At 46.9% G+C, this 26486-nt stretch overlaps 3 protein-coding genes across 6 annotated transcripts in view; all 3 read right to left on the reverse strand.

Moving 5' to 3' along the window:
- Positions 1-735: 735 nt before the first annotated feature.
- lim2.2 (lens intrinsic membrane protein 2.2) lies at positions 736-4412 on the reverse strand. The gene is made up of 5 exons (XM_076040627.1): positions 4278-4412; positions 2644-2856; positions 1604-1744; positions 1015-1149; positions 736-877 (listed from the first exon to the last, which is right to left on the reverse strand). Exons 2-5 carry the CDS (start codon positions 2819-2821, stop codon positions 807-809), a joined length of 525 nt encoding a protein of 174 aa, XP_075896742.1. The 5' UTR covers positions 2822-2856; positions 4278-4412; the 3' UTR covers positions 736-806.
- A 1067-nt stretch (positions 4413-5479) lies between these two features.
- Positions 5480-14127, reverse strand: LOC142897980 (WD repeat-containing protein 47-like). Of its 2 annotated transcripts, none has more exons than XM_076040667.1 (15): positions 13955-14127; positions 13760-13843; positions 13400-13484; positions 12831-13139; positions 12086-12525; positions 11061-11157; positions 9894-10066; positions 9541-9777; positions 9326-9395; positions 8983-9140; positions 8709-8875; positions 7931-8101; positions 7320-7451; positions 6982-7200; positions 5480-6456 (listed from the first exon to the last, which is right to left on the reverse strand). In XM_076040667.1, exons 1-15 carry the CDS (start codon positions 14110-14112, stop codon positions 6314-6316), a joined length of 2643 nt encoding a protein of 880 aa, XP_075896782.1. In that variant the 5' UTR covers positions 14113-14127; the 3' UTR covers positions 5480-6313. The 2 variants fall into 2 exon arrangements, with proteins under 2 accessions (XP_075896782.1, XP_075896783.1); XM_076040668.1 differs by having other exon boundaries at positions 6982-7196; positions 7316-7451.
- Positions 14128-17018: 2891 nt separating this feature from the next.
- camsap2a (calmodulin regulated spectrin-associated protein family, member 2a) overlaps positions 17019-26486 on the reverse strand; it is a 35034-nt gene continuing 25566 nt past the window's right edge. For 2 of the 3 annotated variants that reach the window (XM_076040665.1, XM_076040663.1), the window contains 11 exons: positions 24632-24728; positions 24452-24548; positions 24327-24358; positions 24144-24213; positions 21894-24018; positions 21137-21273; positions 20751-20974; positions 20341-20413; positions 18854-18969; positions 18582-18700; positions 17019-18267 (listed from right to left, as the gene is read on the reverse strand). In XM_076040665.1, coding sequence (XP_075896780.1) covers positions 17962-18267; positions 18582-18700; positions 18854-18969; positions 20341-20413; positions 20751-20974; positions 21137-21273; positions 21894-24018; positions 24144-24213; positions 24327-24358; positions 24452-24548; positions 24632-24728 — 3396 coding nt within the window. In that variant the 3' untranslated portion in view covers positions 17019-17961. The remainder of the gene's footprint in view (positions 18268-18581; positions 18701-18853; positions 18970-20340; positions 20414-20750; positions 20975-21136; positions 21274-21893; positions 24019-24143; positions 24214-24326; positions 24359-24451; positions 24549-24631; positions 24729-26486) is intronic. The other variant, XM_076040664.1, reaches the window with a different exon arrangement.

The raw sequence follows: 26486 nt of genomic DNA on the forward strand, positions 1-26486 counted from the left end.
TTCAGCCTCTCGGCTGTTGACCGCCGCCTTTTTCCCCCCCCCCACCCGTTCACACCTTTCTCACCTAAGCACTTTCGTTTCCGCAGCAGCACGGTTGCACTAATTTCTCTTCTCTTTTTTTTTTTTTTTTTTTTTTTTTTTTTTTTTTTTAATCATCTAACGATCACTGGTGATGACCCAGGTTTCTCTTTTTCCCACAGTCAGTCTGCGTGAACTGGCCGCGCTCCCATGATTTCTTCTCTCTCTCGCTCTCTTAGTTTTCGATATTGACTGAGAGAGCTTTATTGGTATTGGTGGATAAACATTGACATTGGCCAAAGCACGTGAGCGAGCGAGCGAGACTACGTTGTGCTTCCGCTGTAAAGATGTGCCACGACTCTCTCTTTAGTGACGGGGGTATTTTATCGCTGCAAGCGCTGTTACGTGCTCTTTTGTAAATAGTACAGCCGCGCCATCTAGTGGAGGTTATCGTTCAGCGCATGCATGACACTGAAGCGTCTTATTCAACTCATCCCAACGTGTGTTTTTGGAAGCTTTTTAGTGGCGGGTGTTTCTATCGATAATTCAAGTACAAATCAAGTCGAACTTTTATTGTGAAAGAATGCGAATTCACACTATTTTATTGACTGAAAATGAATTGTGGGTTTTCTCCTTTTTGTGCAGGAGTTTGTGAGTCTGTCATAGTTTAACAAAAAAAAAAAAAAGAGAAGAGAAAAAAAAAAAGCCACACACGGCTCACTGAGTCATTTATTTATTCCAGGTTCTCAGAAGCAGCTGCCTTTTTATTGCAGCAGCCCTCAACCTGTTCAGGTGTCCACGTTATTTGGAGGCGCAGGTTGGGCAGTGGTCCGCTGGTAGGCACACAGCTGAAACACACCTGAAAGGAAGGTTTTACACCGTCATATATCATATGTTAGAGAACTTACCTATGCCCCCCCCCCCAGCCCCTCCCCCTGATTTTTTTTGTTTTTGAAGAGCAACTGCGATGGTTGTGGACCATGCTGCTACACCAACCTGCGGCAAAGGCCAGAATGATGGCCACCCAGCCGATGATGTAGGACCAGGAGAAGCGCCAGTCCAGGAAGCGTTTCCCAAAGAAGGTGACCGTCACTCCGGTGTAAATCGCCAAAGCCAACAGAGCGAGAAAACCTGACAACACGGGTCATCGTTAGTAGGTGTCACACATTCAAGATTCAACGATATTATTCCGTGTCGTGTAATTTCTTGTGTTTAAAAAGTGGCAACTGGCAGTTTGATATCGGTTTTTACAAAAATGCAACAATACAAACAGTGGCAAGTACAGATAAGGTTGTTTGAAGTGTTGTGCAATACTAAGCAACATAATATAACGACGAAACAAATGGACACGACACCATTATAATATATCATTTCAACAATAATTGTAATAATAATAATAATAATATCGGTAAATTAGTAGTAGTAGTAGTAATTATAAGTGCAGCATAATGAATATAAACTGTATAATCACGGAATTATTTTGCACAGGACCATTCAACATTTGGTCTCTGGTCCTCCAAAAACAAAACGTGTGATTTTTCCCCGAGCCGGTGCCGACGCTGTTACTGACTCTGTGTGTGTTTACCTGACAGGAGCAGGGCGATGCCCCCCGTGCGGACCCTCTTGTTCTTGGTGCCGTTGGTGAAGGCGCTCAGGCCGAGCACCACACCGGCGAAGCAGCTCAGCACCGCCAGCAGCATGAAGGCCCGGGTGGCGTCCCAGAAGGCTGTGTGGGGGGGGCAACAACAACTTTTAGCCGGGCTCACGTTGTTTTGGGAACCTCCTCACTTCCTCTCGCTCGGGTCTGTCTTGCTTGTGAATTTTGTCCGCCTGACTGTTTCCTGTTTGTTTTTTGTTTTTGTTTTTTTTTGCTCCACCCACTTCGCTCAGAGTGTCAGCCCAGTCTGGGCCTCCCCCCCCCCCCCCTCACCATCCACACCTGCGCTGCATCAGCAATCAGCCTCACCTGGTGTTCATCGGCTCGTTAGGACATCCTCCTTGATTGTCTGCGTGTGTGTGCCGGTGTTTTGGAAGAATTCCCCGTTTCTTTTCTTTTTTTGGTTTGGCTTGATGTTTCTGCCTGTCTCTCTGAGCAGAGAGAGCACTCTAGCTCCTTGAACCTCAGTTTGCCAGGCGGTGGTCCACTCTTATTTCATCCTTATTTGGCTGACACCGAGTAAAAGCCTTCAATCTGCTCTTTGGGTTCCTCCGCCAAAGCTGAGCAGATACCAATATCATCCAACTTTTAGCTTTCTAACACATTTGAGTGTTCTTGCCCTTCGGCTGTCCTTGAAAACTATGTGAAAAAATTCCCACATTGGATGGATGCATACATGAGTGGGTGGATGGTTGGATTGACACGCTCCTTAAACGACCCTCGCGTCCTGTAGTTAGTGTGCAGATGTTACCAGTGGAGTTTTACGAAATATCCATAGCGCTGCTGTGGCTACTGATGGCAAAGCAAAGTGCGCTGGCGAAGTTCACACACAAAACACAACATTTTCTAAGGTTACCATTTTCTCAGGCTGTGTGTGTGTGTGTGTGTGTGTGTGTGTGTGTGTGTGTAAAGTAGCATACGCAGCAAACCCTCCCCCAGTCGGTCGTGCACTCCTTTGGCATGCTCACCTACAGTGATGGTGTGGGCGTGGCACTTGTGGTTGATGCAGAACCTCCACAGGCCCTGATTGGCCGAGCTGCCAGAGTAGCGATACTGCATCCAGAAGTCGGTCGCCGTGGAAACGATGAGAAGCACGAGGGCGGCCACGCCGCAGAGCGTGCCCCCCCCCGCCAGAGAGTAGAGCATGGTGTCCGAGAGCGTCCCGCCTCAACTGTCAGCAACTGTTGAGCGAGCAGAAGACACAGTGGAGACGGAGGCGTCACCTGGCGCGACTGACTGATTGCCACATTGACCCACTCGGGGTCGTCTGGAATAAAGCAACGCTATCAAATTCATTTTTGACGATTCATTGGCTTGACACAGTGAGAACGGCTCCCCTGACTCTGAATCAGCGCCCTCGTGTGGCCAGTTAAGAAACTGCCCCCCCCCCTTCCCCTCCTAGAAGGACATTAACGGAAACATCAGCGCCTCTTTCTTGCCTGGCTCAGTTGTAACGGCTTACTGGCTTGTAATGACACATTTGTTTCAACAGAGGGCGCCAGAGAGACCAATGGAGAAATTAACGCAGGACCTGTGAAAGAGAAGATCAGTAAAGGCAATTTTCAGTGAGAGGTCGCCAGGGGGGTTCAATTCAATCTGTTAGGCGTCAGTAAACCATGCAGAAGCTTTGAATTCAAGATCGAAGAACGACATGATGTTGCTTTAAATTCAATGATTAGTTTATTTTCGAGACGCTTCTTCGTTTAAACAGCACAGACCAGTAGTAAAACAGCTCCCCGTGTGTGTCTGTCTGCTCAACACTGACTTTTAGTTCAGGCTTGGTTAATTCACCTGCTACGCGTGCACATCTTTCCAGGGGTCTGATTGCACGTTTGGTTGGTCACAAAAGAATTTGGCGTCCCCCTTGTTGTTTGCAACGACCATGGCCACCTCAGACTGTGGGTAACTATCAGCTTAAAGTTGCGACTCCCAGATTGCTGAACAGGAAAAAAAGAAATCCACCAACTCGCCTTTATTAAAGTCGGTCTGTGATCATTTTGAAGCTGACAAAATGGCCCGAATTCTCAATATTTACACCAAATGTCAGTTTGCAAAATCCAACGCCGGACACAAATCACCCCTGAGTAAATAAGAAAGTGAGCCATTCTTCTGTGATGCTGTCATATGACAGCGAAGCACTTGAGCCAAACCGCCGTGTGACAATGAGCTTGCCTATCAGGCAGTTCACGTCCATTGTTGGCCACTAATTCCTCTCTGTGTGCCACAAAACGAGCCTCCCGGCACCGAGCAACTGGCCCGTCAGCAGTGTTGCTGTCACACGGCCAGGCCGCCACCAACACCATGCCTCAAACACAACACGCATCACCTCAGTGCAGCTCTTCCACAACTCAACACAATCACATGCAAAAATTACCTGAACACCAGACTCCCAGAATTAATCAGAACCACAGGTTAATATAATGAATAAAATTTAAAAACAAATCATAAAGGTCAAGCCTGGGGTCCTCTGTGGCGTTCCACCTGCTCTCCAAAGTCACATTCAGCAATGTTTCCTCTTTAAATCCCACTGAGACACTGGTACTTCTTTCCAAAATGCGCGGTGAACCGCTGTAATTCCAAGTTTCCCTCTTTGCTGCTATACCTCTGGCTCGGCTGCCGTCCCTCCAGGGTTGCTGGCTGCTAACAGTGTGCCTATCCTTTTTAAGCCCCGCACCCCTGGCCCTCATTGTGCACCTCACAAAAGAGGGAATGATCCAGCGCAGCATGTGAGTTATGGCAACCCCCCCCCCCCAACCCCCACCCCCACCATCCACCCGTCACCTCCGTCAGTCAAAGTCTCTGAAAGTTTCATCCGTTTGTTGGCACAACTTCTTCTCATCTCTTGAGTTCTCCTCTCTTGCGCGTTGCTTTTGTTTCCCAACTGAATTCACCCCCCCAGCAGGAGGCGTAGCCGTGCGACAGGTATCAGGAAACCCTGGGTGAGCTCCAGCAGTGGGTTGACATTAGTGCACGCTGGCCTTGGCAAGTGTCAAAGATGCAGTGTTTGCATCCTAGTGTCATTTTTAAACTATATATATATATATATATATATATATATACATATATATATATATATATATATATATACACACATATATGGTCATGTAATATTATAATTATAATAATATATAATTATATTATATTATATACAAGTTAACCCTCGGAAAAGATACATATATTACAAGTAATATATATCTGAGGACGATGCGCTGCATGCACTTGAAACTGTGCACACAGAAACAACACACGCACACACTATTATTTTGTATCCTTTATTTTATTTGTCGACTTACAGCGCTGAGGTGCAACATTAACACTACCTTTGTCACCGCAACAGTTTTGCGAGGCGTCGACCCACCAGCAGCTCCGTGACTGAAGACTGCTTTGAAGCCACGCGGGTAGAAGACGACACCCAACAGTGAGCGACAGGCAGTGTAAAGTACGATAAAGGACAATCGCTCCTCTAACATTCATCCAGTTCCTGCATAGGTGCCAAGTTACATTGCGCACAAACCCCTCCCCCCCCCCCCCCCCCCACTTTGAATTTTATTTACTTCTTGTTTAAAAGCTGTGATTAAATTTGTCCTTTAGATTGTGCAGCAGATCAGTGTTTCAAACAGTAGCTTTCTTCTCTCCTCTCGTTCTCTATTTGGACTGTTACAAACTATTTTAATGCTCCTTTTTTAACCTATTTAAAAAAAAAAAAAGTGTTATGGTTTCTTTTACAGTTACAGTCTGGGTAAATGTGCTTCTAACCTGAACTCGCAAAAAAAAAAAAAAAAAAATCTCTTCCAACTTTTGCACTTTGACTGAAACACGAGCATAAAACACATTTTATTTCGACCAAACATTTACAAATGACAAACATATTAAAGCTTAACAGGACACAGTCTTCGACATAGTTGCAAAGTGCTCATCACTTGCTTCCACTTCTACATGTGAAAAAACACACACACACACACACACACACACACACACACACACACACACACACACACACACACACACACACACACACGGGTGAATTTATCCGGCTGTGCTCAAGTGTCAAGTGGGTGATTGATGCCAATTTGGTGGCGCAACAAAGACTTCAGCACAGGAAATAAAGCTAACACATATAAAGCTGCAAACAACCAGGCTTTCATTGACATCTCATCGTCCCAAAATGCATCTACTGATGACAGAAAAAAAAGGCACGTAATGATATGCAAAAACCAAACCACTTGTGGCAGCGCCCCTCTCCACCGTCTTCCCAGTTCAGGAAGAGAGATAAGGAAGTGAGCGTGCGCACGCGCTTGCGGTCAACTCCGTCATGGCTTCCACTTCCGGTCATTGTCAGTCATTTCTTGCAGCCTCGGCGTCTGTTAAACGTCACACTCTGGCTAAGGAAAAGCAGAAACGGGTGCTGGGTCTCACTATGAATGCTCAATAGTGACGATGGCAGATTGAAGTACCTGGAGTTTCCTTCAGGGCCGCTGCTACGTCTGTGTTGTCAACTTGTTTTGCTTTTATTTGAGCTCCAATTGTGGAGCCCGATAAAACCCGCACGCACGCACGCACACACACACACACCACATCCAGGGTGCCTGCGTTCCGCCACCGTCCTGTCCTTGTGCTTCCTGCCGACTCGGTGTTCAATCAGGGGCCCGGGGCCCACAGGACCACCGTGCGGTCCGCGGACGAGGAGAGGAAGGTCCGCTCGTGCGGGTGCCACCGACACTGGATCACCTTGTCCCAGTGCTCCCCGGCCAGCGTCTGGGGGAGGGGCTTGGTCAGATCACCTGGGGTCACCGGAGGAAGGGAAACGAGAGGCGTCACTCATCAGGTCACGAAAACGTTGTAGATTTGCAAACTGTAGATTTATCTTTGATGATATTATGTGAGACTTTGATCTTCTTTTCGGTTTCTTAAACAATGAAAAAGAGTGTTTTCTGATCAATTTTTCAAAATGCTACATTCACTAATGTAATTTTACCAATGTGAGGCCTCTGATTTGGAGCTGTATTTTCAGTCTATACCCTCCGCTAAGAACTAAAAGGCTGGTAAAACTCGCTTGTGTGACCCCTGGCATAGGTTTTGTGTTGCTTCTAATTGTCTGCCTTTGCCGATGCTAACGTACCGTTGACCTTTTCTTGTTTGTTTTTCTGCACTGACAGTGCAATTGTCGCAATTGTGACACTCAGCGGTAAAGTATTAAGAAAAAAAAAAAAAGAGAGAGAGAGAAATCCCGACAAAACCAAGAAAATGGCTGGGGTGAGTTGGGTACATGAACTGTCTTGAGTGCCTGCCGAGTTGCCACGTATCACCTTGCAGGTCACTGACGATGATTTTGTTGTCGTAGGAGCCGGTGAGGAGGTGATGGGCGCCCGGCGAGAAGCGCACCGAGCGGATGTCGCTGCCGTGGGGGCGGTACGTCTGGACCATGCGGCCCCCCCTGATGTCGTACAGCAGGCAGGTGCTGTCCTCCTGCCCCGTGGCCAGCAGGCGGCCGCTGGGGTCCACCGACACCGAGGCCACGGCGCTTCCTGTTTGACGCAGCCGAGGAGAAGAAGCATTTATTCATTGGCACGACGGAACCAACTGAGCCAGAGTGCCGTCTGGACGCAAGTGTCGGGGGGGGGGCGCTGTAGTAGCCGTGACTCGCCTGAGCCGTGCAGAGTGGTGCCCACCACCCGCACGCAGCTCGGCACCCGCAGGTCCCAGAAGCGAACCGTCTTGTCCTGGGAGCCCGACGCGATCATCCAGCCCCCCCACGTGTACACCGTCAGGATGTGACCTGCTCGGACAAAAGGCAAAAAGGGCGCATATTACTCACGACCGCGGACGCTCCGAATGAAGCCGCAAACAAGCACACAGTGATTCAATCCACGATCAAGTCACGGTTAGCATTATATTTGATTTGATTTTATATTTTATATCTTTTATTGTCTTATGAGATGGATGTATGCGTGTGCGTGTGTGTAAGTATAACGTATATCCTTGTGTATTTTTACCTGCACCGTTGGTTCTGCACTTAAAATTTCGTTACGTAAAGTTATTATCATTATTAGTATGTATTTAAAATACTACAGTTTTCATGTCCAGTCATATCGTTTGTTGCATTAATCCGCCACATCTTAAAGGCCGATCCCTGGAAATGTTGCCCGACATTGAACCGGTCCGCGGTGCACACAGCACAGCAGGGTCGGGGACGACGGATGGAGGTGGAGTTCCTCAGATTAGCAGCGGGACGCTAGCCGGCGGTGGCTGACGTACCGGTGTGTCCGCTGAGGGCGTGGAGGCCCTGTCCTCGCTGGCAGTCGGTGGTGTAGATGTTACAGTCCCCGGCCCCGGCGCTGATCAAGATGGAGCCCCCGCTCTCGGGGCCCTCCATGAAGGCCAGGTCCCTGATGGTGCCGTCGTGCATGCTGAACTCCAGGTCAGGACCTGCGGCAGGGCCAAAACAGAGGCAGGAGGTAGGTCGGTCATCATTTATTAGCATGAGTTTCAAGTATTCATTTCAAATTCTTAGGTGTTGACAACAGTGGGTGAGAGGCTGAGCTGGAAAGTATGGCAGTCGTCAATATAGCAACGCAGGTTCTGGATCTTACGTCACTATGTACTGTGTGTACAGAATGTCGTGTTATACTTATGTTGATTAGGATAGTATTTTGTAAATGATATGGCTGTCTATGTATACACACATATACAATTATGTGTGTGCATAATAAATATATACATTTATATATGCTAAAATGAAATATATTTTTTCATATAAAATTGAATAGTTTGTTTTTATAAAAGTAGTAGCATAAGCATGAAAGTCATTATGTAATTATTTAACCTAAGTCACTGTAAAAGCTTGTAGTTGTTAAAGTAGTTGAGAGTATACAGTTTTCCTTCTCAGTCCACTTTGGATATATTGAAAACTTCACATTTTGTTTTTTTTTTGCTTTTCTGTGCTCGTTAAACTCTGTGATTAACTCTGTTGTTTATTTTGTCTTTCTTTAAAATGCTATTTTGCAGAATAAACCATGAAACAGGAAACCCCTACCCGTGGCGTTGCAGCTGTCTGCGTTGAAAGGCAGCACCTTGATGAACTTGTCGTTGGAGCCGGTGGCCAGCAGCTGACCGCAGTGGCTCCAGGCCACGCAGTAGATGGAGCCCTTGTGGTGTTTGTTCCTCCGGAAGCGAACCGCCGGCTGCTTGACGGCGCCGCCGCTGGAAGACGCAGGAGAGGCCACGGCATGAGAAATGCAGAACGGTTCAAGTCTACGCCGAGGTCTCCCTCGGTTGCCGCCTCATCGGCCCCCGTGAACGGCTCCCACCTGGGGGTCAGTGTGTCCGGGTAGGCGCACACTCGCAGGGTTTTGGAGTTGGAGCCCACGGCGTAGAGCGCCCCAGAGGGATGGAAGGCCACGGCGCGCACGGCCTGCGTGTCCTCCAGCTGGTGCACCCTCACAAACTGGGTTTTGGATTTCCCCGTCTGGACGGAGGTCAGAGAAGTCAGCTGTTTGGAAACGGGCCTCTCGACGACCGACTGTGCGTTTTTATACACGAGAATGAACAAAAAAAACAACAAAACTCTAACCCTAATAATAATGTAAATGTATTATAATAATGTATTATAATAATGTATTATGATAATGATATCAGGATAATTTCGTGTACCCCTTGGGAGTTTCGTGCCGATGAGCCAGAATCCTCGTGCGCTGGACAGGACGCTCTGATCCTCTCAGCGCTGCCATTCAAACACACACACACACACACACACACACACACACACACACACACACACACACACACACACACACACACAGCGCAGATAACACTTTAAAGCCATTTTAAAAACCAAGGCGGTCCACAAGGTTGTGATTGGCTCCCACCTCAGACTGGCAGGGACTGGAGACTCGCTGAGGGAGGGCAAGCCGTGGTTCCCGACCTTGAACGGGGTGCTGCTGACCACCCCGCCGGTCTGGTCCCCGGACGGTGCGGCGGCTTCGGGGGTGTGGTGGTGGGCGGCTTGTGGGCCGGCGACGCTGTCGTCGGCGGGGAGTCCGTTCCACCGCTGGTCTGCTCGGTGGTCGATGCCCACGTTCATCTCCTCCAGCTTCTGGATGGACCTGCGCCACGGACGGCCTCGGCCTTAGACTTTGGGGACGAGGGGGACGGGGGGGGGGGGGGGGTGCGGTCGCGCTTATCAAACTCGCCGAATCCTAACGACTGCGTTTGGCCAAACCTGCTGAGGAAGGTTTCCGTGAGGTTGTTGTGGGCGGCGTCGTGCGGCTTCACGCCCCCCTCCAGCAGCATCTGCTGGTAGAGCTGCTTCTGCTGCTGCTTCTGCTCCATGTGCTGCCGCACACGCAGACGCTGCCTGTGATACTCCTGGATGTGCTCCGTGGAGTCGGGGCGCTGAGCAAAAACACACGCAGACACCTTCATTAGATGACAAGTGCGGCGTCGGGACTGACAGCAGGCCAGCGTGAGTTCGGTACTGCGGCCGGAGGTGCCAGTGTGGATTAGAGAGCGCGAGAGTGTAATGGATGGCAGAATATTTACGTCTGTTGTCTTTCATGCTTTGACGCTCGCTCGCTGTCACTACACACCACACACACACACACACACACGCGCACACACACGCGCACGCACACACACACACACACACACACACACATACTCAAGATTAGAATAAGTTGATAATAAACTCCAGAGAGCCGCGTCTGACAACTCCTCCACTCCCAAGGTCTCCTCCTCCATCATCCACTCTGCCATAAAAAGTTTTCAAGGACCGCATTACATCCGGCGGGTCTACAGTATTACACCCCCCCCCACCCTGAAACACACACACACACACACACACACACACACACACCACCCTGTACGTCATAAACACACACACACACACACACACACACACACCACCCTGTACGTCATAAACACACACACACACACACACACACACACACAGACATGCACATGGCCCAAAGCCGCTTTGCCATCCCAGATGGGAATCTGGGATGCATAAAGATGAGCAACGACGGAGGCAGCGGGCCATCCTGGGTGCGGCCGCACATCAGACAACATCATCTGGCAGCGGCGGCCCTGACCTCTGACCCCCTGTCACTGAGGGACAGGGCATCGGGGCCCCAGGGCCCCGTCGGACAGGTTGGCAGGAGGGATTTATGAGGCGGCGGGAGGCGAGGAGATGAGGTGGTTCGGGAGTCCGGGGCAGGGTGGTGGGGGGGGTGGTCTATTCTAAATCTCTTAAATCTGGAGCGCCGAGCGAAGGAAGGACGGTGTGAGCGGGCGGCTGTGACTTTGACTCGAGCGGCCGCACAGACAGCCGGGGCGGCTTCTTTTTACGAGGCAACGAATGAATGCAGGCAAAGGTGAAGCGTCTCACTACCTCGTTTGTTTCCGTGCCGCAGGGAGGCCCCCCGTCTCTGCCCGGGGTTAACGGGGTGCGAGCCGCGTTCTGTCCGTCCAGCCCTGGTGGGTGCTTCCTGAGGGCGGAGAAACAAACTGCTCACTTCACAACTGACCTTTTGAGCTTGACTCAACGTGGCGAAATTCAAATAAGGTAACGTTGTCAAAAAAAAAAACCAACCCAACTAGAAACATTTCAATTTAAACATGTGATTCATTGTTTGTTTTTTCTTGTGCAGATAGTGAAAGAAAACAGTTTTTATCTCAAACAGTTTCATTTAGTTAGTTAGTTAGTTAGTTAGTTAAGACTCGTTCAGTTTCAAGACCAGTTAATCAGTTTTTAAGGCCATAAACCTTTAATGTCACACTTGGAGAATATTGTGAAAAACCTGTCTTTGTTTAATAGTTTTTGGATTTTTACAGAGCGGAGCAACCTTGCCGTAAAGGTTGCACAAAGTAATTTTGTCCAGCAGGTGGAGCCAGAGGGACTCCAGCGACATGAAATCTTACAACATACAAGTACGTTGCTCAGAGAAACTCATTAACATGCCCCATGCTGACATTTTAAAAATGCAATCTGAAGATCTGTTTAATTATTTATATTGGTTATTTCCAGTCTGTAACCAGGAGCTCTGCAGAACTGTGATGACTTTTATTTCAAGATCCCAAAAGCCAAGTCCACTTCACCAATATTCCATCCAAAAATATGCCTTGCAATGAACTCCCCAGAAATAAGAAAAGTCAATATTTTTCATCTTTGTCCTCCTCCATGTCTTAGAAAGACGCACTTCTGTAAACTGGCTCTTTGTCATGTCACAAAGGGCACTGGAAGCTCAACAATACCTCTCCCTGGTTAATGTTAATGACACCTCCAGCTGAATGTTTGGTCTGCCCACTAGGAACCAACCCTAGACGTACTCGTCTCGTCTCTTTCCAACAAGCGGAAGTTCAAACAAAGCCTCTTTTGGCCGTGAATCCATCCGGAGGCCCGTCACTGACTCCTACCTTTCCGGAGAATCGTCCTGCTGGTGCACGTTGTTCTCCACCAGACTCCGGCTCAGGGCCGACTTCATGTTGGCCTCCATCCCTCTCTTGTCCTGGGCGGCCAGGCCGTGGGACAGGCCGTCCAGGACTGGGTTGAGGGAGCGGGACATGTAGGCGTCGGCCGAGTGGGGCCGGTGGCGGAAGGGCGAGGCGGGGCACGGCGACAGGCGGCTGATGAGCGGCGTGAGGAGGTCGGCGTGGCCCGCCCTGCTGGGCTTCACCAGGCGGTCCACGTGGATGCTGAGGGTCTTCTGCTGGAAGGCGCAGGAGAAGGCCCCCGGGGAGAGGTTCTGCAGCCAGGACAGCAGCGACAGGTCCACTTCGTCGCAGCCGTTCCCGCACAGCAGGTCCACGCCGAGCAGCACCTCCCCCTCCGTGATCTCCTCGCCGGTCGCTTTGCTCTGGAATGAATGAGTGAACGCTTCGTTTCAAACGTGTAAGTAAAGCAAATACAGATAAGCACAGATACCGATACCAATATCGTGCATGGTGCCGATACCAGGATTGAGTGCTCTACTCGTGCTTGTAAAAAAATATGTGCCGATACTACTTGTATATGTATATATATGTGACAATTTTGTCACATTTTTGTGTTTTTTACTCTGTGATGAACTGGCGACTTGTCCAGGGTGCAACCTGCCTTCGCCCCGGGACGGCTGGAATGGGCTCCAGCAGACTGTTCCGACTTGTCTGACGGCGCCCTCACCTGGCAGAACTCCACGCAGCACTCGTACAGGATCCCCTTGATGAGCAGCTGGAAGAGGCGGTTCCCGCTGGCCCTGAAGCCGGCCTCGCTCAGCTTCCTGTCGGCGGGGATGAACTCGGCCACCATGGCGCAGGCCTCCTCGAAGCAGTGGACGCGCGCCGTGCTCGGGTGCCAGTCCTTGAACTCGGCGTGGTGGCTGAGGCGAGGCAGCGTGAGGAGGAGGCACAGCTTGCTGTAGTCGTCCTTGGCGGGGCAGAACTCCTCCAGGCCGTGGAGGCACCTGACCGCCTCCTGCATGGTGAGCTCCAGCTGCAGGAGGAAGGGGGCGTTTCAGTTGTTTGTTTCAGATACCCACTGGGAGTCATCTGGTGCGCCGTTTTCCGTTCTGAATTGCCATGCAATTCTAATTGGGTTACGATATTTCAATCACAATGTAGAGGGGTTTAGTGGAACCCACTTTCCTCTACTGAACCCTTCCCACTTTTACGATGACACAGACGACAGAGAGCCTTCACAGACACATTCCTCCATAACGCTAGTATAACTCTGCAGATTCGGCTTCCGCTTACATTGTGAGGGTCTTCGGCAGCCGATATGGCGTTATTCACACACAGAGCCTCCAGGAACTTTTGCCTCAGAATGATGTAGCGAAACCTGGAAGCACACGCGCCAGCGCACAAGTCGCAAGGAAGGAATCAATGACACCTCGAATGCTTTCCGGGTTTATGGTCAAGTCTATTGAATAATGTTATTTATGGCACAGACATATATATGAAGGGTTGTGCTTGAACTTGAGTCAAATTAAGATTCAAGTCTGTTCAATCTTCATGGCTGACGTGACGTCTCATTATGGCGCAAGAGGTAGCAGTACTACAAAGACAAAGGGTTGTAACATCAGGAGATATTAGATTGGAAATATCCTGGCCCACCTTTTCTTATCAAACTTCTCCATTCCTTCCAGGGGCTGAATGAACTGCATCACTTCCTCCCACTGGCCATCCAGGATCAGTTGTCTGTCGAAAAGCAGAAAAAAACAAAACAAAAAAAAAACAGTTTCAGAATTCCAGGCCTTTTCCGGAGCCAAGACCGTATGTATACAAGAAGGTGTGCGTCCGCACTCATACCTGAGGAAGAGCATGTCGTCAGAGTAGAGGCCGTTGATGACGCCGCTCTCCTTCTCCAAGGCCAGCATGCTGATGTGCAGCTTCCTGGAGTTGAGGAAGTCCAGTATCAGCTTGGTCACCTCGGCCTCCTTGATGCCGATGGCCTCCTCGGCCGTCATGACTTCAGATCTTTGGCGGCGGCTCACGACTGGCTGGAAATGCAGCTGGTGAAGCCACAGAGAAAAGGAGCGAGTATGGTTACGTTTAAAATGCAAACCATACACAGACGGCAGGGAATATATGCAAATGCACACAATTAAAAGGGGAAGGCTTCCCACAGTTTCGTCATTCAAAGGTGTGAGCTGATTCGTTTGAAAATGATCCAAGATTGATTTCCGACAGACACGCAGACCTGAAAGACGACGGGTCTGCGTGATTTTCCGAGAATGATAACCAGAGGAGCTCGCCTCCCTGTGAGGCATCCTCACTTTACATCGTCTCCACGATGACAGGGTAAACATCACCGAGGTATCATCGGTTCATCGGTGCACATCGATCACACACGCTGAGAAACTGAGGGGAATGGGTGGTCGTAATCCACGGGAACCCATGCGGGCAAGGAGAGGGCGAGGGAGAGGGAGAGGGACGTGGACGACGCAGGAGGCAGAGCGACCGGTGACACCGCCCTGCACGCGCAGACACGCGCGCGCGCGCACACACACACACACACGTACACAAAGCGGCCTCGGCACTTGCTTGCAGGGGAGCAGGACACACCTCGTTCAGTCACACATGACCGCACACAAGGGGCGCGACGGCAAATAAATAAATAAATAAATAAATAAAAATAGGGGCAACATGCAAAAATAAAAAGAAATAAAATATATATATATATACATATGCGCAGATAATCAATGCTTTCGTCCGTGTGGTGGTGGCGAGGAGGGGGACGCGCTAACGCGACATCCGAAAATCCGTAACAAGCGCTCACCTGTCAGTCTGCGCCAGCGACGCACCGCCCTCAGGCCGCCCTCGGTGTCCAAGCAGCCGAGCCCCGAGCCGAGGAGGAGCCGAGGAGGAGCCGGGCACTGGCCGTGTCACTGCGGGTCTGCGAAATCCCGGCCAGTACCGCCACCAGCAGAAGCAGCAGCAGGCAGGTCACTCGTGTTTTCGCTGCTGTACACAGCTCGCGGTTGCCATGCCGCAGCCGAAAACCGCCAATCAGCGGCATCGATGACGCGCGGAGGCCACGCCCACGACTGAGCGCCGAATAAAACAAGTTTGTGCCGCGGAGCCGCGACAGTTCGCGGGCCTGATTTTCAGCCGCTAATGAATTGGTCACCGGGTCCTGTTAGCATGCTGCTTTTTGGGTTTGTGCCAAGTAATTCACGGAAAGTAACGTTGGCAGGTGAGACTCATGTAGTTGTGGTTCGCTGTTTTAATCTTTTCGTCCCCACACACTTGTGTTTTTTTTTTTTGTTTTCTAATGTGGCTAGTGAAGCTTTATCGCTTCCCGATTTCCTGTTTTATTTTGAAGGTTCTCTCCTTTTGTGTCGTTCTCCTTTAATGGTTTCCAGTCACCTTTCTGCACCTGTTTCGTTCACCTTCCTTTATCTATTTAACCGGCATTTCTGCTCGTGTGTTGTGAACCTTATGCTTTTCCGCTTTTCCAAATTAGCAATTCGGAAACCGTGTCTTCGCTTTACACCTTTAGCCTTTTGCAGTGGTGACATACAAAGTGATTACATGGTTTAATCCACAGCCTGATGTTCATATGAGCCGGAATTGTTTCTCTACTCTCCTTTGATTCTTTAATGATGTTTGATTTTGTGCCAATGATGAACATTTATACGCCCCCGTCCCCAACCGTGCCCCGTGCCGTACAAATTGTAACCTTTCAAAAATGCCTTCATGTCAAATCATCAATACATTGCCCTTTCACAAACATTTTCACCATTCAAGTAATTGCTGATGCCATGCTAAGTTTTATTAAATTCAAAACAAAACAAAACAAAAATCCCGAATTTAAACAAAACAAATCCCACAAATTTTACTACATGTTCAGCATCATGTTAAATGACAGCACAGCGTCGGACAAGCCAAAAAAAAAAAACAAAAAAAATTAAATTCAGCGTAGTGAATAGGTATGAATTCACATGAACACACTGTATTATATCATTACAGTTTAAATAGTCATAAACCTTGGCTCCACAATAGCCACATCCAAACAGACACTGCTCCTGTAGACAAGTCCTTTCGGTTGGCAACAGATCAACTCAAATGACATTTTTATGACATGTACAGACTCTTTTGGTCTTAAACAACACCCTTGATTTAAAAATAAAAAAAAAGAAAGCACTCTGTTAGAAAGTGCTTTTATTGAAAATATTTGCAAACGGTGTTGATTTAACATTCGGCAGAAAAAGGAACATGACAGTGAAACTCTGTGGCGAGTCCCTACCCGTACGCAGCGACAAGGATCTGCTCCGTTCTTTCTGCCTTGCATCAAAACTTTGTCCCTTTATTTGAAAGTAACCCAAGAAAAAAGAAAAAGAAAGTATATCACATGATCTTATCTTGATTGGGTCAACGTGTTTGTGGTATGTAACAGCTGTAGACTCTAAAACATTAAGTGTGGCAATTTCAGTATGACTTTTCTGAAGGTATCAGAGTACTTGATATTTATTTTAAATAATTGGATATCTAAACAATTTCTATGCACTACTTACTATATTTGGCCTGTAGGGAATTATTGAACCAAAAGTGCAATGTTGACTAAGGGCAGACTTGTGGAGGGATGGACTCGGTGTGGATCTGCAGAATTTACAATACTGTCAGGAAAAAAAAAACAAAAAAAAACACAATACCTTTTTAATCTTTCAATCTTAGCTAAAACTTGGGTGGTATTCAGTCATATTTCCTTACACCAGTAGTGAGGCAGCATTGCAAAGTCAAAGTGAAAAAAGTACAGAGCAGTTATATTTGAGGTTTACTTAAACATTGGTTCTCAACCATTATGGCTAAAGTTTTTTTTCCAGCAAACTTTTCCTTTTTTATACCCAGACAGGTTTTTTTTTTTTTAATGTTTTTATTGTGAGTAGGCATTTATTAGTTATTGCAATATGTCTCAAGGTGGAAACTACAAGCGTGTAATGCAAGTAAATGAATTAGAACATGTACAAGCCTTATAGCAAAATTTTTATTATTAAAAACATTTTTTTTTCCTGCTGTTGATTTTGTCTGCAGGTGTTCTGACACGCAGGTTGAGAACCAGTGTTTTACAGCAAATTACTGCGTTCCTTTATAAACACCTCAAAAAGCTAAAACCGCTGCACTTTGTACAATGTGGCTAACACCAGCTGTATGCAAGTATTTATCTATTTTTTGGCCCTTTTCTCAGTTGACGTACCTCAATATACAAACGATTTTACCCTCAGGCATGAAGACAAACATATTATTCCAAACGGAACCCCAAAATCTGTAGCTTTACAATCAACGCATTGCACTCACACGCTGAAACAAAATGCGCGTAAGGCCGCATACCAACAGGAGAACGAGAACACACACATCAATCTGTACATCAATTAAAAACATTCAGTGCTTTCAAGTGAACTGAGTAAATTGACCTGGCATTCATACTGTCTATTTTTGACATTTGGCACAAAAAAAAAAGAACTCTCACACAGAGGCTTCATAAACACACGCTCAAATGTGACCGTCTCTAAAACCACACCAATATAAAGCATTTACATCATTTCTTAACAGTGGAATACATTCCAGTTGTTCCAACTCTTTGTTCAGCCTGGTTAAGAAAGAAAGAGAAGAAGAAAGAAAGAAAGATCCAGGATGGGAATGTAATGACAGGAATAAACAAACAACATAAAGGAGACGGAGATGCATTCAATCTAACTGGCATTGCAGGTGCTTGAATCTTCATGGATATGTACAGTGAAGTGCAAATTGAAATGGGTTGGTTCCTTTTAAAGGAGATGGGAAGGAGATGGAGAGGTTTGTGGTGTTCAGGTCCATCAGGTCTGGGCAGGCACTACTTTTTTGGGTGTGGCTGGCTTCTTGGTTTGCCAGAGGTGGTTGTGAATGGTCACGGCATCCACGCTGGCCGACATGGTCTTGGCTGGTATTTGACTGAACTGCTTCTTGTCCGAGTTGTACTTGTAGAGGCCGTCGATCATCTTGCGCGTGATGCTCTTGGGCCCGATGCCCGCCAGCTTGTTAATGTCCTCCGTCTCGGGGCAGTAGGTGTAGAGAGAGCGGAACTGGCAGCCTGCGTCTCGGAACAAAACCAGGAAGTTGTTGGCCTCTGATTTCTCCATTTCCTTTTTGAGAACAACGGGAGAGGGAGCCGATCAGGGACAGCAGATTTGAGGGCGGCAACAAATGTTTGGCTTTGTTGGACCACATTTTCTTTTTGACAATTGAACACGCTCAAAAACAAAAGTCAAAACGACTTCCTCTAATTCGCAAAAACATTTGTATGCTCACTTGATGTGTTTTCTCTTGAATGAATCAGTGCACAAAATGTTTTGCTGAAACAGGTTATCACTCTTTTCTTTTCATTCATCACACATGTAATGAGATAAAACATCAGTACAGTGACAGATTAATGGTAACTTGTGTGTCTTTTTGTTACCTCGAGGATCTTGTTCTTCTGGCCCTCATTAACCTTTCCTGCCATGCAGCAGTGAGCCAGAGCGTTCTGGATGATGTGTTTGTTAGACTTGGCGCTGGGCTCCTTGTACAGCTTTGGTCCTGAGTGATAAGTGAAGCAGACAACAGAGTGACATAGGTATCAAAGGCAGCTCCCCTACTTGGTGTGTATCAGTAAAGGGCAACTTTTAGCTGCTTTTGAATCATCATTTGAAAACTTGCGCAAAATGCATAATTTGGGCTGTGAAGAGTTACCTGTATACTCTGTGTTAGATGTAACGGAGGACGTTGTGGATCCATTTTCCCAGTCCTTCTCTCCATTCCTGCTGCTGGAGCGGCTCGGGGACAGGAAGCCATCTGCTGAGTCGGGCCTACAACACAAATGCAAACACAAAATCTCATTTCCGGATCGCTATTCTGTGAATTTGCTGCTCTTAATAAAAGTACCAAATGACATTCAGCAGGATGAAATAAAACTACAGCATAATACAGCTAAGAGGACAGATACAGTATTTAAATACGCTTTTATCTGTTTTATCATACTATTATAGAGCAGAAGGTTGGTACTGTTTTGTCACAGCAGTGAGAAAGCAAAGCTCGCAGGCACAGGCAGTGGGTGCAGAGATGTTAAGCAGTCTTGCTCATGTCAGGTCAGTAAAAGAGGTCGACCAATCACAGTGCAGAACGTGGCATTTACTTGCTTTTTTTTGTAGACAGCAGTGCAATTATTTTTTTTGTCCTCTATTGGAAATTCTAAACAAGTGATCACTAAATAGAAAGGAAGAGGCCTGTTCCACAGGATAATAAGGCACTTAGGAAGCTATCAAAGCTCCTCAAGTGAGGGGAAACAACTGCATGCGTGATAAAGTAAATCTACAGTGAGAGCAACCAAAATCTAAAATGTACTGTTTTTAAATGTAAACTACACAACTGAGAAATCAATTTAGAGACGAGAAGTAAAAAAATAGAATTGGGTAAAATATTCTTGCATTTTTATCTCTCTCAAGAAAACCAGGAATGGCTTACTTTTAAATTTATAGCCAAGCTGAATTAATAAATAGATGGAAATTTTATGCGATATTTCCTCTGTGAGACTCATTTCATGTGAACGCTTAACGTCATTTGCAAGGATGAAAACGCCAGAGCAGGAGTAGATCAGCGAGGAAGGCACAGCAGAGGGGTGCAGTGGGAGGAAGGAAAAGACTGTGCTAAAAGCATAGCATTCAGGAGGTATTGTGAAGTGCTGCAGTAGGTGCGATTTGTTTCCTTAACAACAAGGAAACAAATCAATTTCCCGTTAAGTGATGGGGAGAAAAAAATCAAATCAAACAAACAAATAAGCCACAGTGTAAGATTTGGCTGAGAGCCACATCAAGCGCCTAAAGGTTTTATCACCAGGCAGAAATAAACAAACCTTCTCCGTCTCAACTTAGGAGAGCTCAGATAGTAGAAGAGGCTGCCAGAGGCTAAACTAGCGCTTCTGGTGAGTTCGGAACAGCAGGAGAGGGAGTTTTAAAAAAGGAGGATAAAAGGATACAGAAGAAGAAAGTTAAACTTGAGAACTGCAGTTAGTCTGAGGTGCAAAAGGAATGTCAGTAAATATATTTCCAAGTCTGTAAACGGTTAAGGACTTATGTTTAAAAATCACCTCAGTTTATCACTCCACGTTTTAGGTTACACAAAAAGCCAACAGCACGAGTATGATGATTGCAATTTTTTTTTTTTTTTAAATGCAACCTTACCTTGGCGATCTTTTGTCCGAGTGAACGCTGGCGCCATCGCCCAGGTTGAGCGAAGCCAGGGATAAGCTGCAGACTGACAAGACAAGTTGCAGTGAACCTGGCTGTGAGGTGCGATTTGGCAGACCACATCAATGTCACACTGACCCCAACAAGAGACACTGGTGTCTAGTCCCAAGTGAACTTTTACGTGCACAGTAAATCTTTATGAAAACACCTCGTTCAACACGGATAATTATGTACTAATGCACGTTACAGGAAGTATTATTTCACGGGCATTACCATACATCCAAAGGTAAAATGAAATGCTACATAAGCCATTAGAAAAAGGCACATATAAAAGTGATAGCAGGCCACGGACTAGACAGATGGGTGAGCTCCACCTCTGTGAAGAGGGCGGTTTCTTAGGTTACCTGTGGCAGCTCTGATGGGGGTTTTGGGCGAGTCCATGCTGTCACGATGGATGGACTTGGGGCGTCCCCGTCTCTGTTTGGCTCCAGTGGCAGGTCGAGGTTTGATGACAGTGTCCATGTCCTCCATCAGTTTGAGCTGCTTCCTCCTGAGATATTCCTGCTTGATGAATTCCTTCCTGGCCTTGTCTTCCTCCTTTCTGATGCGCTCCTCCTCTGCTTTCAAGCTAAGGGAAAACCATTGGAGAGAAGTGCCATGAGGGCTTCCACTTCAACAGCGCAATATTACAACACAGAATATTGAATGTAATGCAATTGTTTTACCAGCCTTTGTGGACAACAGTCTGTTAAATTGGATGATGTTTTGTACCTACAAAGCAGTAACATACCGAGCTTCCTCCTTCTTCTGCTCCAGCTCAGCTTCCAGTTGCATTTTCTTCTGTTGGGTTTCCTTCTCCCTCCTCATCCTCTTCTCCAGCAGTGCAGCCCTCTTCTGAGCCATGTTCTCTTCTGCCTTCCCGCCCTCCTGGATGAGGAAGTAAGACAAGGTGGTCATCTCACACTTGCGTGCAAACCAACAGAGTGATAGGCAACCCAACCCCATGTCCTTTTTAACATTTCATTTGGCGTTCAGTTGGTATATGTTCCTGCAAGTAACTTGGCAATAAATCAGAAAGAGCGAGGGAGAGTCATTGTTATTTAAAATGCTGAGGTCAGATATTATATACCCTTGGTATTCACTCTGATTTTATTGTACAGTATTTGCACACCGGGGCCTGCTTTTATTACAAATTGGTTGAATTTAATTTTATTTCATGTGAGCTTCTGTGGTTCGTCCCTCACCATGCAAACTATTCAACCCCACTCCAACCCATTTCCACAGCTGTGCTTGAATAATTCACAAGAGCCCCACTTTCATGACCTACATCTAAATCCAGACTGCAGCAACTAACAAGCCTCGTACAAACTGTATGAGGAGATCGTATCAGTCTTTTTCCAGGCAGCAAGCCTCGATGGCCATGCTTTATCTTATATAGCCAACATAATTGGCTGCACATGGTGCATTTCCCACAGCAAGATAAATAGAAGTAAACTCGCAGTCAGTTTTTGTGACATAAGGCCACAATTTTGGAACCAACAGCCTACCTTGAAGAAGAAACCTCGGCACATCTTCTGTTCATAATCTGAGTCTTCCACATTGTCCTGCTGCATCTCCAGGCCATCATCGAGTGTCAGGTCCTCCAGTGTCCTAGCGACTGAAAATGGAACCTCAATCAAGTTGCTCTTGACTTGGCCTGGAGCTTCTGACAGGGAAGGAATCTCTGTAGGCGTCACTGTAAAGGTCTCTACCACCGGATGAGCCAGAACTTCAGAGAATGTTGACTCAATGGTAGATTTAAGATCTACAACTGTCTGATTTTCCTGTCCATCCTTCTCCACGTCACTGATAATGGACTGGCTATGAATGTCTGTTTGGCATTCAGACTTTTCCTCTTTTTTGTTCTTCAGGCTGGGGCTTCCAGGTGGGGAAGGGGCTACACAAACATTGAGTGCTTTGTCTGGAGAGATGAGTGACTCTGTCTCTTTGTCTTTTTCCCCATCTGAGGCTACTGCGGCAGGGTCTGTGTTTGCTTTTTTCTCCTCCATATATACAAAGGAACACGCTAGGGGCTGGCAGGGAGAAAACCGCCTTAGCCTGGGGATGCTATCAACAGACTGAGGGGCAGTAAGGACTCGATTGTAGGGGGTGAGCTTTAGTTCATTGGGACGAGCGACTCGGGGATTGCGGGAGTGGAACGATGCTGATTTGCGTTTGATGTTGGTTGGAGAGCGATGAGTGGAGCGAGGGGAGTCGGCGGGAGAAGAGGGCCCAGAGGATCGAGTGACGCCTCCGGCTCGAGTGTGTCTCTGAGGCGAGGGGTTTTTGTGAGGAGCAGGTATGACCCACGCCTGCTGATGCTGTTGCTCCCGCATGGCCATGATCACCTCCTGTTGCTGTGCGAGTCGCTGCATCTCGGTCTGAAGGAAGGCCAGTGAGTGGTTCAGCTTCTCAATGGAACGCGTGTACTCGGTGAGATCTACCTCTGTAAGCTGAGCGGGGCCTTGCCCACCTTCTTCTCCGACACCAGGCGACTTTGCCCAACAAGAGCTTGTGCCACTTTGCTCTGCTCCGTCAGGTGTATCAGCCTTGCTTCTGCCAAATTTCACAGTTGGACTTGTGCTCGCTGCCTTGCCCTCCGCCTCGGTTTTCCCCCCTTCTTCACCACTGGCCGCGCCATCGCCTTTCCTCTTGACCACACTGAGGAATGCTGAGTGGCCCGTCTTTTGCCGATGCCTTGTAAATGCAGCCTCCACTTTCTTTTTCTGTGCTTCGATGGCTTTACGCTTTTCTTCCAGCCTCATCCTCAACTGCACCATCTCTGTGGCCATGACCTGAGCGGGATCGTCTGGTGGGAGTTGCACAGATGTTGGTGATGGTTTGGTTGTGAGGGTTGGTGTAATTTGTTGATGAATGGGGCTGTGCTCAGGGGTCGGGGCCCAGGACACAGATAATGGGAGGCCAAAGTCTGAGCCTTCAGGTGTTGTCTTGAGTGAGCTGCTGCTGCATCTTCCTGAGTCAGGAGCTGATGGATTGTGCTTCTTCATCTTCTGCTCCTTAAAGCTGGTCAGCTTGACTCCTGAGGGGGATTTGGACAAGCTGCTTGGACAAGGACTCGGAGTGTCCATTTCTAGGTCCATATTCACAGAGCAGTCCTTTAGAGAGGAATCCTCATCCAGCATGTCTTCTGTGTGGAGATGGATGCCAGTGTCCACCTCAGTGTCTGTGGTGCTGAGGGGCCCTTTGGAATCCAATTCTGACAGCGGCTCTAAGCCACCAACACCAGCGCTGTTGTCCTGGCTGTGTAAAAAGAAACCGTTGTTGATTCCTTCCAATGGAGGCCGACTTGGGCTGTGGATAATCTGTAGGGCTTCCTCCATTGAGGGAGTTGTTGCCATCACGCTTCCATGTCCATTGGGGAAGGATCTTCTTACAGTTTCCATACCAGCCAGACTGTCTGGGCAGCCTTCCTCCTCAATGCCGACACTTCGACTATTCACTGGTTGGAAGGACAGGTTACGCTTCATTCCGCGAGGCAAGTGTTGGACCTTAAAACCGGAACCGTCATCGGTACTGACGGACCTGACCATGCCACGGGTGGAGGGAAGAGCAACAGTGGTGGAATCATCTTTGTCGAAGGGGATGTCAAATGACACTCCATAAGGCCCAGACCTAAACATAAAAACGGTCACGGTAACATATGATCATAATATGGCTGGTATGCTTTGAGGACTTTATATGTTAGTGGTAAGAGTATTTAGTATGTAATTATTTTAACACAAAGTAATACTACAGACCTTTTCTCTTTGGGCCAAGTGCCAAGGTTTCCATCAACGAAAGACATAGACGTTGATCTCTTCATCTCTCCTACAGAGAAGGACAAAATAGAATGAAAATTTACGTTAAATGGTCTTGGATCAAATGTTTGCACGCTGATTATCATGCATAATGTCAACATTTTGGTATGTATTGAAAGATACCTGAGTTTCGAGGCTGAGGTCGTAGGGGCAAACTAGACAATAGCATAGACAAAATTATGTAGACTACATAATTCAATATAATTATTTAATGCTTAATGGAAAATTTTCAATTTTGACTGGTATACCTCGGTCTCTCTGGGCTTGGGTTTTTTTCCATAAAGCTCCTCTTGGTTGCCTTGGAGATGGGAATGGCTGGCATATTTTTCAACAATGATGAGGGTTCTGAGGGGACACAACATTGATCACAGTGTGCCTTTAAAATGGACAAAATCACCTTCACCATTGCTTTCTTTAAAGCCATGTACCTGTGCATTCATTGTCAAGGAGTCTTGGCTTCACAAAGGACGGCTTGACCACTTCAAACCACCAAAACAGCTCTGCCATGAACACCAGGTAGTTGTTCTGTGGACACATTTGGAAAGCAGGAATAAATAATCAGCATTACAATTTAAACACTTTGTTCAAATATATTTAGTGTGTTCTATTGTGCAAATGCTGCATGTGCTCTAATGGGATTCTATTTAAAATGCCATCTGCTCTAAAACAGCACTGTAGCTATTTGTCCAGTAGGTGTCCCTCAAACCCACGGCAGAGACATTGAAAAAAAATAAAAATAAAAAAAGATTTTTTTTTTTAATGTTCAGGCATCGTATCATCAACTTGTTTTGACAAAATATATACTATAAGAAAAAGGCTTTCCTGACAGTGCAGGTAGTATCACAGTGTTTCCTTGTGTGTAATATTGGTTAAGATGAGAGAAAAGACATTCCCTTGTTTATCATCCCCAGTCTCATGTCAGAGAAGCTTAGCTTCTATTAGAAGAATAATACCTGTAGTAGTACACAGGATATACTAAAAAGCATTAACCTAATTTGTAAAATAGAGGTCAGGTTTTTTTTTCTATGTTGAGTTGGCAGCTTGCCATCCACCCGTCAACTCAAAGTAGATCAGGTAGGGAAGGCGTTGGCAGGATTTTCTCCTGCTGTACTGTGTCCACATATGAATGAGGTTAACACAAAGCAGGAGGTCAAACTCCTGTTAAAATAGACACATTTGTTCTGTCAGAGCCACACTGTTTCAGAGTGATAAAGCCTGCAAATGTCAAATAACACAACTCAACATACCACATATTACATACAGATTAATTCAGTCCAAACAAAGCCTTAAAAAAGTCCAGGATCCTTGTCGTTGTAGAAAAAAAGGACAACTCTTCACAGTTTAGAAAAAAAAATCAGCTTGAATCCATCCCAAGTTCTGTAGAATCTGCAGTGGACAAGCAGTCATAGTCCCCAAATACACATGTGCTCGCACATGCATATGCAAAAGGGGTGCAGCAGAGCGGGGACGACCTTGAGGAAACATGCCCCCATCCCCATCCCCAGTCTGTGGTCTTCAGACAAAGACTGCCGCATGGCTCAGCTCTTCTGATGCTGGATTCAACCCCATCAGCATTTTCCTTCACCAGCAGACAGACATAAATGTAATGCTTACATCCAGCCCTGAAGTGCACCAGAATGGCCAGCGGCGCTTCATACCAGTAGCAGCAGACAGCTTCATTTTTTGGGATAATTCATCTACTATTTTGTCCACAGCTAAAATTCCAAGCTTCAGACTTCAAACTTATAGACGTGTACTTACTACATTACATCCTTAATTGTGCTGGGTTTTCAAAGCACAGTGAAAAGTGGAAAAAATGAAGTATCCAAAGAGAATATTTCATTTGTTGTTTAAATCAGAAAAACATATTTAGCCATTTCAACACACATTAGCTAAAAATGTCCGCTTTCAAAAACCGTAAACCTCAGGAAGCTTTAAAAAATATATATATATATATATATCTTTTTAAATAAATAGTCTTTTGTGAAAAGTGCAGTTTACCTTTAGGGTGTGTTCATCGTGTAAAGAATTCCTGAGTGCCTCAGAAAAACGTTGAAAAAGCAGCCAGAGAGAGACTGAAGTGAAAGAAATAGGTGCAAAAAGACAAAGATGTCCTGGAGCCGGCACAGATGAGACTGGCGGCAGAGAGCCCAGCGTGGCTGCTCCCCCCCAGTCTGTCCTCCTTACTACTACTGACACACCAGGTGTGGGTGTTGCCGCTTAAAACCACCAGTCAGCACACACACACACACACACACACACATACACACACACACAGATGCG

This window comes from Nelusetta ayraudi, unplaced genomic scaffold, assembly GCF_046127955.1.
Source record: "Nelusetta ayraudi isolate G7.1 ecotype Tasmania unplaced genomic scaffold, CSIRO-AGI_Nayr_v1 ptg000062l, whole genome shotgun sequence".
NCBI classification, from domain to species: Eukaryota; Metazoa; Chordata; class Actinopteri; order Tetraodontiformes; family Monacanthidae; genus Nelusetta; species Nelusetta ayraudi.

What these genes read in the sequence shown, in the direction of transcription:
- lim2.2 (XM_076040627.1), bottom strand. Translation starts at nt 2,821, where the DNA reads ATGCTCTACTCTCTGGCGGGGGGGGGCACGCTCTGCGGCGTGGCCGCC. An exon ending in CGCCCACACCATCACTGTAG is followed by an intron (nt 1,745 to 2,643) that starts GTGAGCATGCCA and finishes CCCCCCACACAG; the next exon opens with CCTTCTGGGACGCCACCCGG. An exon ending in CATTCTGGCCTTTGCCGCAG is followed by an intron (nt 878 to 1,014) that starts GTTGGTGTAGCA and finishes CCTTCCTTTCAG; the next exon opens with GTGTGTTTCAGCTGTGTGCC.
- LOC142897980 (XM_076040667.1), bottom strand. Translation starts at nt 14,112, where the DNA reads ATGACGGCCGAGGAGGCCATCGGCATCAAGGAGGCCGAGGTGACCAAG. An exon ending in GACGACATGCTCTTCCTCAG is followed by an intron (nt 13,844 to 13,954) that starts GTATGAGTGCGG and finishes GCTTTTCGACAG; the next exon opens with ACAACTGATCCTGGATGGCC. An exon ending in CCAGTCCCTGCCAGTCTGAG is followed by an intron (nt 9,396 to 9,540) that starts GTGGGAGCCAAT and finishes TTTGAATGGCAG; the next exon opens with CGCTGAGAGGATCAGAGCGT.